Genomic DNA, 16,870 nt, shown 5'->3' with positions numbered 1-16,870 from the left:
AACCCGGGTCACTGATGCTGCGACAGCGTTACGCTAACCGCTACACTACCGTGCCGCCAACAGACAGACTGGGCTAACCAACTACATGGTAATAATGTGGAAGGCAAATTGATGGAGTGTATAAAGGATGAACTTCTAGATCAGTGCTGAAGAGCCAATAAAGGAACAGGCTATTTTAAATTCAGGATTGTGAGATGAAGGGTTAATTAGGTTATCTGGTAGTTGAGGTTATGGAAGAAGGGTTGGGGAGAGTGATCGGAATATGATTGAATTTTATACCAAGATCGAAAGTGATTTCGTGAATCGGAAACCAAGGTGTTATGGCTAAAGCAACACACACAAAATGCTGCAGGAACTCAGCAGGTCAGGCAGCATCTATGGAGGGTTGCATCTAAACAAAGGTAAGAGGCATTACTTGGCTATGGCAGATTGGGGAAACTGAGAGTTTCTGATATTTTCTGTCCTTATGGAAGGAGGACATCTCAATTCAAGAATGAACAGAAAGAACGGCCCCTTCAAGAAGAATCCCTAGCTTGTTCCTTCCCCTGGTGTTCACAGTTGCACTATAAAGGCAAGATGTCAGGAACCCAGCCCTATCATGGTGATCTCAAATAGCAGCCACTTCCCCGAATCACTGTGGCAACGTCCCCAACACATCCCAGGGCAGCCTGTGGTTGGCAGGTGAGAGAGAGACACATGTTTTCTGAGGACCACTTGCTCCTTGTTCTGAAGCCCAAACCACTGAGCACTCTGTACCTGAAATCGCTGCACTCTAGAGATGGCAATCAAACCTGACATACAAACAGAACATAATTGTCTTCCTAGGTTTCATAGACACTTAAAAGCTTTCCTGGCCTCTGTTTCCCTCTAAATGCCTCCAGTCAGAAGTGGGTACAGTACTAACATTGGCGTTCTAAGGACAGGCCTCGATTTAGCCTCGGGCAACTCTTTGGGACCAGATGAGGATATGCGAGACAGGCTGAGACACACAAGATACTCCATGTAAACACATTTCACATTCCCTGAATTCATGATTTATAACTCACATGCTACCTAGATCCCACATCAGCCCTGCTGAACACAAGATCAGCCTTGTCTTTGAGTGGTCACTAAATACAGGGGCAGGAGGCACTCACAAAGCACAGGGGCTGCTCTTGGAGTCAACAAAACCTCCTGTGGCTGGTGACTATTTTGAATCTTAAATATTTGTTTGAGAAAGCTGGGTTGAATCATTTATGCAGTGCATTCTTTGCTGCTGCATTATTCATGACAACCCCATGGATTAGAAGATCGCTCTTTGATGCTTCTCTGAGTTATGAATCCAAGCGTTCAGGTTATTGCACCAAGTATTAAGTGAGTTTAGCAACCTTTTTTTAAAAAAAAGCAACTTGCATTTACATAGCCCCCTTCTCTTCCTTTTCAGAATGCTCCCCCAAGTTACTTCCTTTTGACACAGAAGGAGGACCCATTGAGTTCACAGAGCAATCCTTTCTCCTACAGGCATGGTAGTGTAGCGGTTAGCGTAATGCTTTACAGAGCCAGCGACACGGGTTTAATTCCTGCCGCTGTCTGTAATGAGTTTGTACGTTCTCACTGTGTCTGTGTGGGTTTCCTCTGGGTGCTCCGGTTTCCTCCCACATTCCAAAGACGTACGGGTTAGGAAGTTGTGGGCATGCTATGTTGGCGCCGGAAGCGTGGCGACACTTGCGGGCTGCCCCCAGAACACTCTACACAAAAGATGCATTTCACTGTGTTTCGATGTACATGTGACTAACAAAGAAATCTCATCTAATTTTTCCTGCAACTTGATCTCCCCACAGTCCCATCATCTCCTCCACCCAACACACTAGGGGCAAGTTACAGTGACCAATTAACCTACCAAACCGCTCGTCTTGGTGATGGGGGTAGAAACCAGAGCCCCCAGACGAAACCTGAGAAGTCACGAGAAGCGGAGTACGGCACTGGAGGTCAGGACTGAACCCTGGTTGCCAGAACTATGGATCAGCTGTCCCACTCTGTAGCCATACGTCCCATTATGTCCCAAGTCCATGTAGCTCACTGAGTGTTTATGAAATGTGGTCAGTGTTTTAATGCAAAAAATGTGGTTGTCCAGTTGTGCACAGAAATCTCTCACAAACACCATAGTTACAACAACCAAGTAATTTGTGTATGTTTTCTGATTGGCTGGGTCACAGGAGTACGTCACCCCCTTGGTTGGTAGAAGTTCCAGGTTCAAATCTGTGTAGCAGTTAGTATAACACTTCACAGCGCCAGAAACCTGGGTTCAATTCCAGCCACTCTCTGTAAGGAGTTTGTACGTTCTCCCCGTGCCTGCGTGGGTTTCCTCCAGGTGCTCTGGTTTCCTCCCACATTCCAAAGATGTATGGGTTAGGAAGTTGTGGGCATGCTATGTTGGCGCCGGAAGCGTGGCGACACTTGCAGGCTGCCCCCAGAACACTCTACACAAAAGATGTGTGTTTCGATGTACGTGTGGCTAATAAGGATATCTTATCTAAATACCAATCAGGAGCAGGAGTAGGCAACTTGCCCCCTCGAGCACACCACTCAGAAAGACCATTGCTGATTTAACTAGGATCTCACATCAACATTCCCGCCAACCTCTGGTAACTTTTCACCCCCTCGCTGACCAAGAATCTATCTATCTCTGCTATAAAAATAATGAGACTCTACTTGTGTCACCCTTTGTGGAAGAGACGTCTAAAGATTCACTAGCCTCTGAGAGACATTTTTTTGCCCCATCTCTGTCTTAAAGACCCTTATTTTCAAAGAGTGATCCTTGGTTCTAGATCCTCCCACAGGAAGAAACATCATCCCCACACCCACCAGTCTCTGAGCACCTTATCTGTTTCATTTATGTTGCCTCTCACTCTTCCAAACAACAACAGGAACAAGCCTCGCCTGCCAACACCCCCTCACGTTACAACCCACCTATTCTAGGTGTTGGTGTAGCAAATCTTCTCTGAATAGCTTCCAAGGCATTAATGTTCTTCCTTAAAGGAGACTAATACCACACACAGTGCCCTATGTAACTGGACTATAACTTCTTGTATTCAATTCCCCTTGCAATAATATTCCGTCAGCTTTCCATAATTAATTGCAGCACCTGCAAGCTAACCTTTTGTGAAAGGTGAAAAACACGATGATGCTGGAGGAACTCAGCAGGCCAGGTAGCATCCGTGGAGAAAAGCAGGTAGTCAACGTTTCAGAGTAGGACCCTTCTTCAGGACTCCACGGATGCTGCCTGGCCTGCTGAGTTCCTCCAGCATCATCGTGTTTTTCATCTAGATTCCAGCATCTGCAGTCCTTGGTTTCTCTAGCTAACCTTTTGTGAATCATACACTGGGACACCCACATCCTTTTGCTTCACAGCTTATCCAGTTAGAACATAGACCAGGACAGCAGAAGAACAGGTCCTTCCACCCATGATGTCTACACTGACCACGATGCCAAATTAAACTAGTCTCTTCTGCCTGTACATGATCCAAATCCCTGCATTCCCTGCAATATTCAAGCATCTCTCTAAAAGCCTCCTAAATGCTACTATCATATCTGTTTCTGCCACTACCCTTGACAGCCTGTTCCAGGCACCCACCACTCTCTGTGTAAAAAGACCAAAAAAACTTGCTCCACACATCTTTAAACTTTCCCCCTCTCACCTTAAATGCATGTCCTCTAGTATTTGACATATCTACCCTGGGAAAAAGATTCTCACTGTCTACTCTATAAGATATCTTTATTAGTCATGTGTACATTGAAACACACAGCGAAATGCATCATTTTGTGTAGAGTGTTCTGGGGGCAGCCCGCAAGTGTTGCCACGCTTCTGGCACCAACATAGCATGCCCACAACTTCCTAACCCGTACGTCTTTGGAATGTGGGAGGAAACTGGAGCACCCGGAGGAAACCCACGCAGACACAGGGAGAACGTACAAACTCCTTACAGACAGCGGCAGGAGTTGAACCTGGGTCACTGGCGCTGTAAAGCGTTATGCTAACTGCTGCACTACCATGCCTGCCTCTCATAATTTTGCCTCTCATAACTTTATAAACTTCTATCAGGTTTCTCCTCAGTATCCAATGCTCCAGAGAAAACAACCCAAGTTTGTCCAACCTCTCCATATAGCCCATAGCCCCTAATCCAGTCAGCATCCTGGGTAAACCTCTTCTGTACCCTTTCCAAAGCTTCCACATCCTTCCTGTAATGGGGTGACCAGAATTGCAAACAATACCCCAAGTGCAGCCTTGCCTTACCTAAGTTTTATACAGCTGCAACATGACTTCCTGACTCTTGTACTCAGTGCCCCAACCAATGAATGCAAGCACGCCCTATGCCTTCTTTACCACTTTATCTACTTGCGTGGAGCTATGGATTTGGACCACAAGATCCCTCTGTAATTTATCAGATTGTCACTGTTTGTGGGAGCTTGCTGTGCCCAATGGCAGCTGCATTTCTTAAATTACATTTCAAAAGTATTTCTTTGGCTGTGAAGTACTCTGGAACATTGTAAGATTCACTACAGAAATATCTTTCTACATTGTGAGACCTGTCCAAGGTCCTGAAGCAAGAATAACAGCAGCTTTGTTCATCTTCCATACTATAGCGTCAGTGCCTGCCCAATGTGTTCCTATTAGCTAGGGAAGCACCAGATTGATTTCCAAGGTCCTCTGTGCTGTAGAATGTACACAGGTATTTTTATACCCAAAATCTTCAGTGTAGGTGTGCTGGCCCCACTACCAGTTCCCAGGGGTTTGACAATGGGCACAGCGTTAACACCAAAATATATCACTTGGCTATCAGTTCTGCAAAACACTCTGCACCCTCACTGAAAGACTGTTAATTGACTTCTGTGCACGGCCTTTATAACAATTAAGTACTCCGCTGGCTGTTCCAATTAAACTCTGCACACTGTCTGGCCTGAAATTAAAGGACCTTTCAAAAGGTGCTGGTTTTATGCATATATGATGGATGAATCAGGTAGTGCTGGATATCATAATACACAACTGCGTCTGGACTGTATCAATTCAACTGCGGAGGTGGACACTAATGTTCCTGAAAGTGAAATGTGTTGTATGGAGAGATTGTAATATCTGTATGTGGTGGGATGAAGATGCAAGAGACAGCTGGAATCTGCAGCGACACACAAAAGGCTGAAGGAACTCAGCAGGTCAGGCAGTATGGAAGGAAACGGACAGCTGATATCCACAACAAGGTTTCCATCCCCTGGCCTCCCCACCTCCCTTATTTGGTTCCGTGCTCCACCTTCCTCTCCTATCAGATTCCATCATCCACAGCCCGTTGTCGCCTCCACCCAGGGCAGGCACAGTAGTGTAGCGGTTAGTGTAACGCTATTACAGTGCCAGCGACCCGGGTTCAATTCCGGCCACTGTCTGTAAGGAGTTTGTATGTTCATCCTGTGTGTCTGCGTGGGCTTCCTCCGGGTGCTCCGGTTTCCTCCCACATTCCAAAGACGTACGGGTTAGGAAGTTGTGGGCGTGCTATGTTGGCGCCGGAAGCGCGGTGACACTTGAGGGCTGCCCCCAGAATACTTTATGCAAAAGATGCATTTCACTGTGTGTTTCGATGTACAAGTGACTAATAAAGGTACCTTATCTCACCTCCCAGCCTCTGTCGCTATTCCCACTGTCCCCTCCTCCGTCTGCCTAGCACCCCTCCTCACCTGGATCCACCTATCACCTGCCAGCTCTTGCTCCACCCCTTCCCCTCACCTCTTTATGCCGGCTATCTCCCCTCTTGCAGTCCAGATGAAGGGTCTTGACCAGAAACAGTGACTGTCCATTTCCCTCCACAGATGCTGCCTGACCTGTTGAGTTCCTCCAGCTTTATGTGTGTGGTGGAATAAACACTTTTAACCAGATGGTAAGGAGAATCATAACCAAGGAAAAAGTCTGCATGGCATATAACACGCCAGAGGATCTCAGACCCTCTTCCATTCCAATCAATTGCCTTCCACATCCCAACGACGTACTGGTTGATAGGAAAACTGGCTGCTGTAAGTTCCCCCAAGTATAGGCTGAAGAATAAGTAAAAGCACCTTCTCCAAGTGTCTATAGTGCAAGGACTATGGGCAGAAAGTAAATCCTGATTTACTTCATCGTCTCTGGTGATGTCAAGCTTCCTTTTAACAAAGCAACTTTAACGAATCACTTGAGCAGGTTCCTTACTTGGTGGCTGGTGTGGTCCGATGATACTCTCAGGACACTCGTCGTCGGACGCTCCCGCATTTGACCCGTCCACCACTTGAAACTTGTTGGTCTGCTTGTTCCATACATGGTGCATCTGCATGGCGGCCTCTCTCTCGGCTGCAAGGTCCAGGTCCTGTTGGGCAAGGTGAGCCCTCAGCTGCCTGATCTCAAACTGCAGAGGAGAAACAAACACAACGGCTGTCACCCGCTGACAACACTACCAAAAGAAATCTTTCACTGGGTACATAATTTTGGGAGACTTTTGAAGGCAGAAGGGGAATTGGCTGGTGAATGGATTTGGAAATGGAGCACCAAGAGATAGGACCATATGAAATAGAAGAAGTATTCGATGCAGCCCTCTGAACCCCTCCACTATTCATGACTCACCTGATCTCACTCCTCAACTCCCAACTTCCTGCCTGTTCCCCACAACACTCACTTCCCTTCTGGTCCAACATTTATCTCAGTGATTCAGCCTCCACAGCTGTCTGCGCCAAGATGTACAACTCTCTGAGAGAAGAAATGATCTCTCGGTCTTTCTCACTGGACAATGGCCTCTCGTTCCAGAATAGCGCACCAGAGGAAATATGCTATGTTGGCACTGGAAGTGTGGCGACACTTGTGGGCTGTCCCCAGAACACTCCATGCAAAAGATGCATTTCACTGTGTGTTTCGATGTACCTGTGATTAATAAATAAATATCATCTCATCTCTCATGCTCACAGCATCTACCCTGTGAAATCACCTCAGAATCATGGACATTTCAATAGGTGGAGCTGCTGCCTCACAGATCCAGGGACCCGGCTTTGATTCCGACCTGTGCAGAGTTTGCAGGTTCTCTCAGTAGCTGCATGATTCCCTGAGGTGCTCTGATTTCCTGCTGGTAGATTAGTTGGCTAAATTAACCCCAGTGTAGGTGGGGTAAGCAGAAGTTGATGGTGTGAGAGAATGGAGGGGGAAAAAGTGGGGGAAATAGGATTGGTAGGCAGCTATGTCCTTAATGGGCTAAAAACTATGTTGTAAGAAATACAAGAACATCACCCTCATTCTTCTGAGCTCCAAAGATGACAAATCCAAGCTATTCAATCTTTTCTCTTGAGGTAACCCTTTCATTCCACGACCAACCCTTGTGAATCTTCTCAATGCTGCCTCTGAGAGTGTCTCGGAGAGATTGACCTCAGATGTTACAATGGCAAGCGGTGCCTCAGCAGAATGAAAGGGGCTGACATTTCTCTGGGGCTTGGATTGACATTGCATGTTTCCTGACCACAGGACATTCTCTACAGCCAATGAAAGTCCTTGAAGTGTTGTCATGATTGTGCTGCATCAATTTGTGCACAGCAAGCTCCCACAAACAGCAATGTGTTTTCTAGAAAATAAATTTCATGAGGGATAACTGTGTTCCCAGGACACTGGGGCTGATTTGTCAGAGTCATATGGCACAGACAGGCCCTTCGGCCCATCAAGTCCACATCACTCATTGGCACCATTTCTAGTTTTCCCCTGCATTCCCAATAATGGCCACCACCCCCTTATTCCCCAGCCTATACTTGGGGTAACTTACAGAGCAATACACAAAAAATGCCGGAGGAACTCAGCAGGTCAGGCAGCATCCATGGCGGGAAATAAACAGTCGATGTTTCAGGCCGAGACCCTTCATCATCCTCGATCTGAAATGTTGACTGTTTATTTCCCTCCACAGATACTGCCTGACCTGCTGAGTTCCTCTGGCACTTTTTGTGTATTGCTCCAGATTCCAGCATCTGCAGAATTTCTTGCAACTTACAAGCAGCCAGTTTTCCCACTAACCAGCACGTCTTTGGGATGTGGGAGGAAACTGGAGCAGGAGGAAACCCATGGGGTCACAGGGAGAACGAGCAAACTCCACACAGGCAGTGCCGGGGGTCGGAATAGAACCCGGGTCCCTGGAACTGTGAGGCGGTAGCTGTGCCACTATGCCAGCCTCTGGATAAGTGTAGACAGCACCGGGGGTGGGTGCTGAAGAGGCTCATCACCATCGTCAAACCGTGCCTCAGATCTTGGGGCTTGGTCACACGGGCTCTTTATTTTAGGGACATAGTGATGGATTGCTGAGTCTGGCTTAATCATAATCCACATCCTGCCCTCGGTTGTGACAGGGTGAACCACGTCAAAAAGAGCAGGTTGAAGAAAATGGCAAAAGAGGCTGGGATTAATCAGTCAGTGAGAGCTCACTGCCCTCTGCCGTCAGCCCACAGTAGTGCAACCACCAGAGCAAGCTTACCTCTGCAAGGTTACTGAGCAAATGCAGTCAATGGGATTTATGATTTTACAATGAACTTCCACAACTTTACAGCTTTATAATGATAATTTTAAAGATTTCTGGTCAAGATGAAGCTTGCAGTGATTTTTAAGTGCAATATAGAGAAGTGCCTAATTACAACCCCAAGCAGCAGACTTTTTGTGCACTTAAACTTGATCACAAGATAGACGTTGATGATGGACTCCTTAAGTTCTTCCTACAATGCCAAAACTTCTTACTCTACCAATACAGACTTTTGGTTTTTCACTCTACGAAGGTTCTGTGGCCACGATATCCCACACCCTGAAACCAGGGTGGCAATGTACCATCCTGGAATCAACTTAGAACCACACAAATGCTGGTCTGCTTCCCTGACTATAGAATCCCCAATAACTTCTGCTCCCCCAAACATATCATCCAAGATTTCTCCACTCTCCTGCCCCAGTCCATCACGCAAACCAGCCTCCTCTCCATTGACTCTGTCTACACTTCCCGCTGCCTCCGGAAAGCAGCCAACGTAATCAAGGACCCCTCCCACCCCAGACATTCTCCCTTCTCCCCTCTCCCATTGGGCAGAAGATACAAAAGTCTGAGAGAATGTACCACCTGGCTCAAGGACAGCTTCTATCCCATTTGAATGGACCTCATATGATAAAGATCTTGATCTCCCAAGTGAAAAACACGATGATGCTGGAGGAACTCAGCAGGCCAGGCAGCATCCGTGGAGAAAAGCAAGTGGCCAACGTTTTGGGTCAGGACCCTTCTTCGGTCCTGGCCTGCTGAGTTCCTCCAGCATCAAGGTGTTTTTCATCTAGATTCCAGCATCTGCAGTCCTTTGTTTCTCTTGCTCTCTCAATTTACCTCTCCATGGCCCTTTCACTTTATTTATCCCCCTGCACTGCACTTTCTCTGTAACTCTAACACTATATTCTGCATTGTTTTCTTTTTACTACCTCAGTGTACTTATGTCTGGCATGATCTGACTGGACTGCATGCAAAGCAAACGCTTTTCACTGTATCTCGGTACATGTGACAATAATAAACCAATCCCAGCTGACATTTACCTCCCAACCAACCATTTAGCTCATTGCTCTTTGTGGGATCTTGCTGTGTGAAAAATAGATGTCATGTTTTTCTTGACAGTGGCATATGGCAGACTTGCTTTCATCGGTCAGGGTGGTCAGTATAAGAGTCAGGAAGTCAAGCTGCAGTGTATAAAACTTCATTCAGGCTGCATTTGGAGTACTGTGTGCAGTTCTGGTCTCTGCATTACAGGAAGGATGTGGAGGCTTTGGAGAGGGTGCAGAAGAGGTTTGCCAGGATGCTGCCTGGATTAGAAAGTATTAGCTAAAAGGTGGTGTTGGACAAACTTGGATTGTTTTCGCTGGAGCATCAGAGGCTGAGAGGAGACCTGGCAGAGGTTTATAAAATTATGAGAGGCATAGAAAAGGTATATAGTGAATGTCTTTTTCCCAGGATGGAAGTGTCAGATACCACAGGGAGTAGGTTTAAGGTGAGAGGGGAAAAGTTGAAAGGAAATTTTACACAGAAAGTGGTAGGTAGCTGTAACCCACCGCCAGGGGAGGTGGTAGAAGCAGATACAACAGCAAAGCTTAGAACATAGAACATTACAGCACAGTACAGGCCCTTTGGCCCACAATGTTGTGCTGACATTTTATCCTGCTCTAAGATCTAGCTAACCCTTCCCTCCCACATAGCCCCATATTTCTCTATTATTCATGTGTCTATCTAAGAGTCTCTTAAATGACCCTAGTGTATCTGCCCGCACAACTTCTGCCGGCAGTGCGTTCCACGCACCCACCACTCTCTGTGTAAAAAAAACTTCCCCTGACATCCCCTTTATATCTTCCTCCAATCACCTTAAAATTATGTCCCCCTCATGTTAGCCATTGTCGCCTGGGAAAAAGTCTCTGACTGTCCACTCGATCTATGCCTCTTATCATCTTGTACACCTCTATCAAGTCACCTCTCATCCTCCTCTTCTCCAAAGAGAAAAGCCCCAGCTCACTCAACCTACGTACTCTCCAATCCAGGCAGCATCCTGGTAAATCTCCTCTGCACCCTCTCTAAAGCTTCCACATCCTTCCTATAATGAGGTGACCAGAACTGAACACAATACTCCAACTGTGGTCTAACCAGAATTCTATAGAGCTGCAACATCAACTCGCGGCTCTTGAACTCAATACCCCGACTAATGAAGGCCAACACACCATATGCCTTCTTAACGACCCTATCGACCTGCGCAGCAAACTTGAGGGATCTATGGATGTGGACCCCAAGATCCCTCTGTTCCTCTACACTGCTAAGAGTCCTGCTATTAACCTTGTATTTGCTTTCAAATTCAATCTCCCAAAGTGTATCACTTCACACTTTTCTGTGTTGAACTCCATCTGCCACTTCTCAGCCGTCTGCATTCTATCAATATCCTGTTGTAATCTACAGCAACCTTCTACACTATCCACAACACCACCAACCTTTGTATCATCAGCAAACTTACTAACCCACCCATCCACATCCTCATCCAAGTCATTTAAAAAGATCACAAAGAGCAGGGGTCCCAGAACAGATCCCTGCGGAACACCACTGGTCACTGACCTCCAGGCAGAATACGCTCCATCTACCACCACCCTCTGTTTTCTATGGGCGAGCCAATTCTGAATCCACACAGCCAAGTTTCCCTGGATCCCATGCCTCCTGACTTTCTGAATAAGCCTTCCATGAGGAACCTTATCAAACGCCTTATTGAAATCCATGTACAACACATCCACTGCTCTACCTTCATCAATGTGCTTTGTCACATCCTCAGAGAATTCAATCAGTCTCGTGAGGTACGATCTGCCCCTCACAAAGCCATGCTGACTGTCCCTAATCAGCCTATGCTTCTCCAAATGCCCATAAATCCTGTCTCTAAGAATCTTCTCCAGTAATTTGCCCACCACTGAAGTAAGACTCACTAGTCTGTAATTCCCAGGATTATCCCTACTCACTTTCTTCAACAAAGGAACAACATTTACTAACCTCCAATCATCTGGCACTATTCCTGTGGTCAGTGCAAAGATCGTCACCAAAGGCACAGCAATCTCTTCCCTCGCTTCCTGTAATAACCTTGGATATATCCCGTCCGTCCCCAGTGACTTTTCTATCCTAATGTTTTTCAAAAGTTCCAGCACATCCTCTTTCCTCACGTCGACATGCCCTGGTGTATCAGCCTGTTGTACGCCATCCTCACTAACGTCAAGGTCTCTCTCTCTCTCTGGTGAATATGGAAGCAAAGTATTCATTAAGGACCTCCCCTACCTCTTCCAACTCCAGGCACGTTTCCTCTTTTATCCCTGATTGGTCGTACCCTCACTCTAGTCATCCTCCTATTCTTCACATACGTGTGGAACGCCTTGGGGTTTTCCTTGATCCTACTCACCAAGGACTTCTCATACCCCCTTCTAGCTCTCCTAAGTCCATTCTTAAGCTCCCTCCTGGCTACCTTGTAACTCTCCAGAGCCCTGTCTGATCCTTGCTTTCTAAACCTTAGGTAAGCTTCTTTCTTCCTCTTGACAAGATATTCTACATCTCGTCAACCACGGTTCCTTCACTCTACCATCCTTACCCTGCCTCAATGGGACAAATCTATCCAGAACCCCATGCAAGTACTCACTAAACAACCTCCACATTTCCATTGTGCACTTCCCCAAGAACATCTTTTCCTAATTTACGCTCCCAAGTTCCTGCCCAATAGCATCATAATTTCCCCTCCCCCAGTTAAATACTTTCCCATATCGTCCGCTCCTATCCCTCTCCAAGGCTATGGTAAAGTCACCATGGTTATAGTCACCATCTCCAAAATGCTCTCTCACCGAGAGATCTGAAACCTAATCAGACTCATTGCCTAGTACCAGGTCCAGTACAGCCTCTCTAGTCGGCCTGTCCGTACACCATGTCAGGAATCCTTCCTGTACACACCTAACAAACTCTGCCCCATCTATCCCCTTTACACTAAGGAGGTGCCAATCAATATTAGAGAAGTTGAAATCACCCATGACAACAACCCTTATTTTTGTACCTCTCCAAAATCTCCCTCACGATCTGCTCCTCAGCATCTCTGCTGCTATTGGGGGAGTCTGTAGAATGCTCCCAATAGTAATTGGTCCCTTCCTGGTTCTGATTTCCACCCACACTGACTCAGTGGACGATCCCTCTAGGACATCCTCCCATTCTGCAGCTGTGATACTGTCCCTGATCAGCAAAGCCACCCCCCCCCCCCACCTCTTTTACCTCCGCCCCTGTCCCTTTTGAAACATCTAAACCCCGGAATATCCAGCAGCCATTCCTGCCCTTGTGACAGCCAAGTCTCTGTAATGGCCACAACGTCGTAGTTCCACTACTTACCCACGCTCTAAGTTCATCACCCTTGTTCCTGATACTTCTCGCATTAAAGTAGACACATTTCAGCCCATCCAACTGACTGCAATTTTGCCCTTTCAACTGCCGATCCTTCCTCACAGTCTCTCTACACTCTGCATCTACTTGTACATTAAATGAACCAACCTCTGACCTATCACTCGGGTTCCCATCCCCCTGCCAAACTAGTCTAAACCCTCCCCCAACAATTCTAGCAAACCTGCCCGCAAGAATATTGGTCCCCCTCCAGTTCAGGTGTAACCCGTCTCTTTTGTACAGGTCATACCTTCCCCAGAAGAGATCCCAATGATCAACAAATCTGAAACCCTGCCCCCTGCACCAACTCCTCAGCCACGCATTCATCTGCCAAATCAACCTATTCTTACCCTCACTGACACGTGGCACAGGCAGCAATCCAGAGATTACTACCCTTGATGTCCTGCCTTTCAGCATCCTACCTAACTCCCTATATTCCCTCTTCAGGACCTCATCTCTTTTCCTACCTATGTCACTGGTACCAATATGTACCACGACCTCTGGCTGTTCACCCTCCCCCTTCAGAAAGCTGTGGACCTGATCCGAGACGTCCCTGACCCTGGCACCTGGGAGGCAACACACCACCTGGGAGTCTCTTTCACGTCCACAGAATCTCCTGTCTGCCCCCCTTACTATGGAATCCCCTATCACAACCGCTGTCCTCTTCTCCCCCCTTCCCTTCTGCACCACACGACCTGGCTCAGTGCCAGAGACCTGGTCACTGTGGCTTTCCCCTGGGTAGGTTGTCCCCTAAATGCTTATGAGGCATTTACACAGACACATGAACAGGCAGGGAATGGAGGGCTATAGTCCGTGCAGGTAGGTGGGATTGGATTGGATTGGCATCATGTTCAGTATAGACATTCTGGGCCGAAGGGCCTGTTCCTGTGCTGTACTGTTCTGTGTTCTTACAATGTAACATTGGCTACATTTCAAGAACATTTCATTGGTTGTAGAGTGGGTGGGGACAGCCCAAGTCTTGTATCCAGATGTTCATTCTGTGTGATGCCTACTGTTTACAAGGTTTCCGTGGTATATTAAACATCACACTTGGGACTTTGTGGTGCTAAACTGTCAGATTTTCTGGACTATTGGATGTTACTATGATTAATACACCAACACACTTTTAATTCACTTTTTTAAAGTTGTTACACTGTGGCATAATAAATTTTCCAGTCCACCATTTCAGTTTAAAGAGAGTGTGGGACTGGGGTCCCGGTGAGTTTAAACACAGCACGGGAAACATCAGCTGTTGAGCTGGATGTCGGACTATCAGGAGTTCTGAACAGTGGGATACCAGATCATTGGAGTTTTACTCGGATTAGTTGGACACATTCCTGACGGGCCTCAATAGAATAAATACTTGGGATCTATTTCCCAGGGCAGAGGCGGAAGGAGTTAGAGAGGAGATGAGGAAAAGTCTCATCCTGAGGACACTGGGAGCTGGAAGCCACTCTCTGAAAGGACGGTGGAGGCAGATCCCTTTATCACATTCAGAACCTGACGTCCAGGGCTACAGACCAACAACTTAGAAGCAAGATTAGACTGGTAGCTCCTTTACAACCAACATGAACAAGACGGGCCAAATGGCCTCTTTCTGTGCCATGAATGAGAATCCATAGTCCAATGAGTTACAAAGACTGTAAAAAGGTCATAAACACTCAAGTGGTTGCCTGATCCCACACCTTCCTGTGCTGGTCGATCTGAGACATCGACCGCACGGGTAACAAACGGGGTCTTGTCAGTATCTCCACGTCCTGAGCTTGATTCTTGGAATCCTGCACCAAGAAGGGAGGTGGGGAAGGGGGAATATTCAGCCCATTGTCCCAGTACTGGCTCTCTTTGAACACATCGTCCAATTAATCCTGGTATTCCAGCTTGAACCCAGCCCTTACTCTTAACGTTTCCTCTGGAGTGTCAGAGGCTGAGGGGTGACCTGATAGATGTTTGAAAAATTATGAGAGGCAGAGACAGACGGTCAGAATTATTTTTCCCAGGGTGGAAATGTGAAATACTGGAGGGCGTAGCTTTAAGGTGAGAGGGGGAAAGTTCAAAGGCGAGTTACGAGGGAAGTGTTTTGTTTTACACAGAGAGCGGTAGGTGCCATTAACTGCAAGGGGAGGTGGTAGAAGTAAATACAACAGTAACATTTAAGAGGCATGTGGGCAGGTACATGAACACACAGGGACTGGGCCGACATGGAACCTGTGAGGGCAGGATAGGATTAGTTAGATTGGCATGGTCAGTACAGAATTTGTGGGTTGAAGGGCCTGTTCCTGTGCTGTTCTATGTCATAGAGAGAGATACAGCACAGAGATACTGGAGGAACTCAGCAGGACAGGCTTCCAGCGTCATTGTGTTTTTCATCCAGATTCCAGCATCTGCAGTCCTTTGTTTCTCCGATACAGCACAGAGTCCATGCCCGTCAACCACGCATTTACACTCATCCTACATCAATCCTAGCAGTTTTCTTTTATCCTCCTCGCATTCCCATCAACTCTCTCCAGTTCCACCCCTCACCTACACACTGGGGACAATCTACAGCGGCCAATTACTCTACCAACCTGCTCGTCTCTGAGATGTGGGAGGAAACCCACATGGTCACAGGGAGAACGTGCAAACTCCACACTGACAGCACTGGAGGTCGGGATTGAACCCGGGTCTCCGGCGCTGTGAGGCGGCGGCTCTACCAGCTGCGCCACTATGGCTCCTGATAAGGTTCTTATCCAATGAAAGCCCTTTGAACCTGCTTCCTCTCTCTCAGGCAGCGCATTCCAGAGGACAACAACTGGCTGTTGTGGGTGCATGTTCTCCTCATTGGTCCCTTGACCAACGACTTAAATCCGTGCCCACGTCCTTAAGCAAGGTCATCGATCTGAAACATTGGCTCTTTATTTCTCCGCAGATGTTGCCCGGCCTTCTGAGTATTTGTAGCATTTTTTGTTTTTATGATGGAAGTTCATGAATCGTGGAGATTGTGTCAACATATTTCATTTTGGAATTAGCTGCCCATAAAAAGAGGACATTTGTACCGACTAGCCCATGTTTCAGATGAGCTCACCCTGTCAATATAACCTCCCACTCCTTTTGCCTTCTCAGTGTATAATCTCGCTTCCCCTTGTATCGCTGTCACTGGTCTCAACAGCCCGTGCTTTCCAAATTCATTCCAACCACAGTACGTCATTAGTAAGGTGGTAAAAGGTCTGATGGGAAGTGGTGCAGACTACAGTTGAATGAGGTGACAGTCAACAGAATAACAGCGAGGAACTGCTCAGTTAGACTTGTCCCTCTGCGTCTGTTCACATTGCTGAAGTTGGCTGCCGGCCCATGACCAAGCAGTCTTAGATGTAGTAGCAATAAGAGTCTCTAAGTGTGGTTTAATAGCAGCTCTAGGTCACTAATTGCTTTGCTAAATTTTCCCAGGGTCACCAGCCACATCAGTGAGCTGGGGCAACACACTTAACATCTGCGTTCTGTCTCTGACCACATCAAGGTTGTGTTCTCTGATCGTGAGAGCACAGTCAATGCAACAGGTGATTTTATTTGCCATTTACATCTATCATAGGAATTGCTGTTGGCCAAACTACTTCCTGTTGAAGCCACACACAAAGGCGCTGGAGGAACTCAGCAGGTCAGGCAGCATCCGTGGAGGGAAATGGACAGTTGACGTTTTGGGTCGAGACCCTTTCATCTGGACAGAGAGAGAGAGGGGAGATGACCAATTTACAGATAACAGATCCACCTATCACCTGCCAGCTCTTGCTTCACCCCTTCCCTTCACCTTTTTATACCGGCTCTCTCCTCTCCATCTCTCAGTCCAGGTGAAGGGTCTCAACCCGAAATGTCAACTGTCCACTTCCCTCCACAGATGCTGCCTGACACGCTGAGTTCCTCCAGCATCTTGTGTGTTG

At 47.1% G+C, this 16,870-nt stretch overlaps 1 protein-coding gene across 3 annotated transcripts in view; it reads right to left on the bottom strand.

Moving 5' to 3' along the window:
* tmem266 (transmembrane protein 266) overlaps positions 1-16,870 on the bottom strand; it is a 153,073-nt gene that overhangs the window by 13,784 nt on the left and 122,419 nt on the right. For all 3 annotated transcript variants that reach the window (XM_052042769.1, XM_052042772.1, XM_052042770.1), the window contains exon 9: positions 6,206-6,398. In XM_052042769.1, coding sequence (XP_051898729.1) covers positions 6,206-6,398 — 193 coding nt within the window. The remainder of the gene's footprint in view (positions 1-6,205; positions 6,399-16,870) is intronic.

Source organism: Pristis pectinata, chromosome 32 (genome assembly GCF_009764475.1).
Source record: "Pristis pectinata isolate sPriPec2 chromosome 32, sPriPec2.1.pri, whole genome shotgun sequence".
Classification (NCBI taxonomy): domain Eukaryota; kingdom Metazoa; phylum Chordata; class Chondrichthyes; order Rhinopristiformes; family Pristidae; genus Pristis; species Pristis pectinata.
Note: the sequence above shows the minus strand (reverse complement) of the source record. Positions and strands in the feature narration are given on the sequence as shown.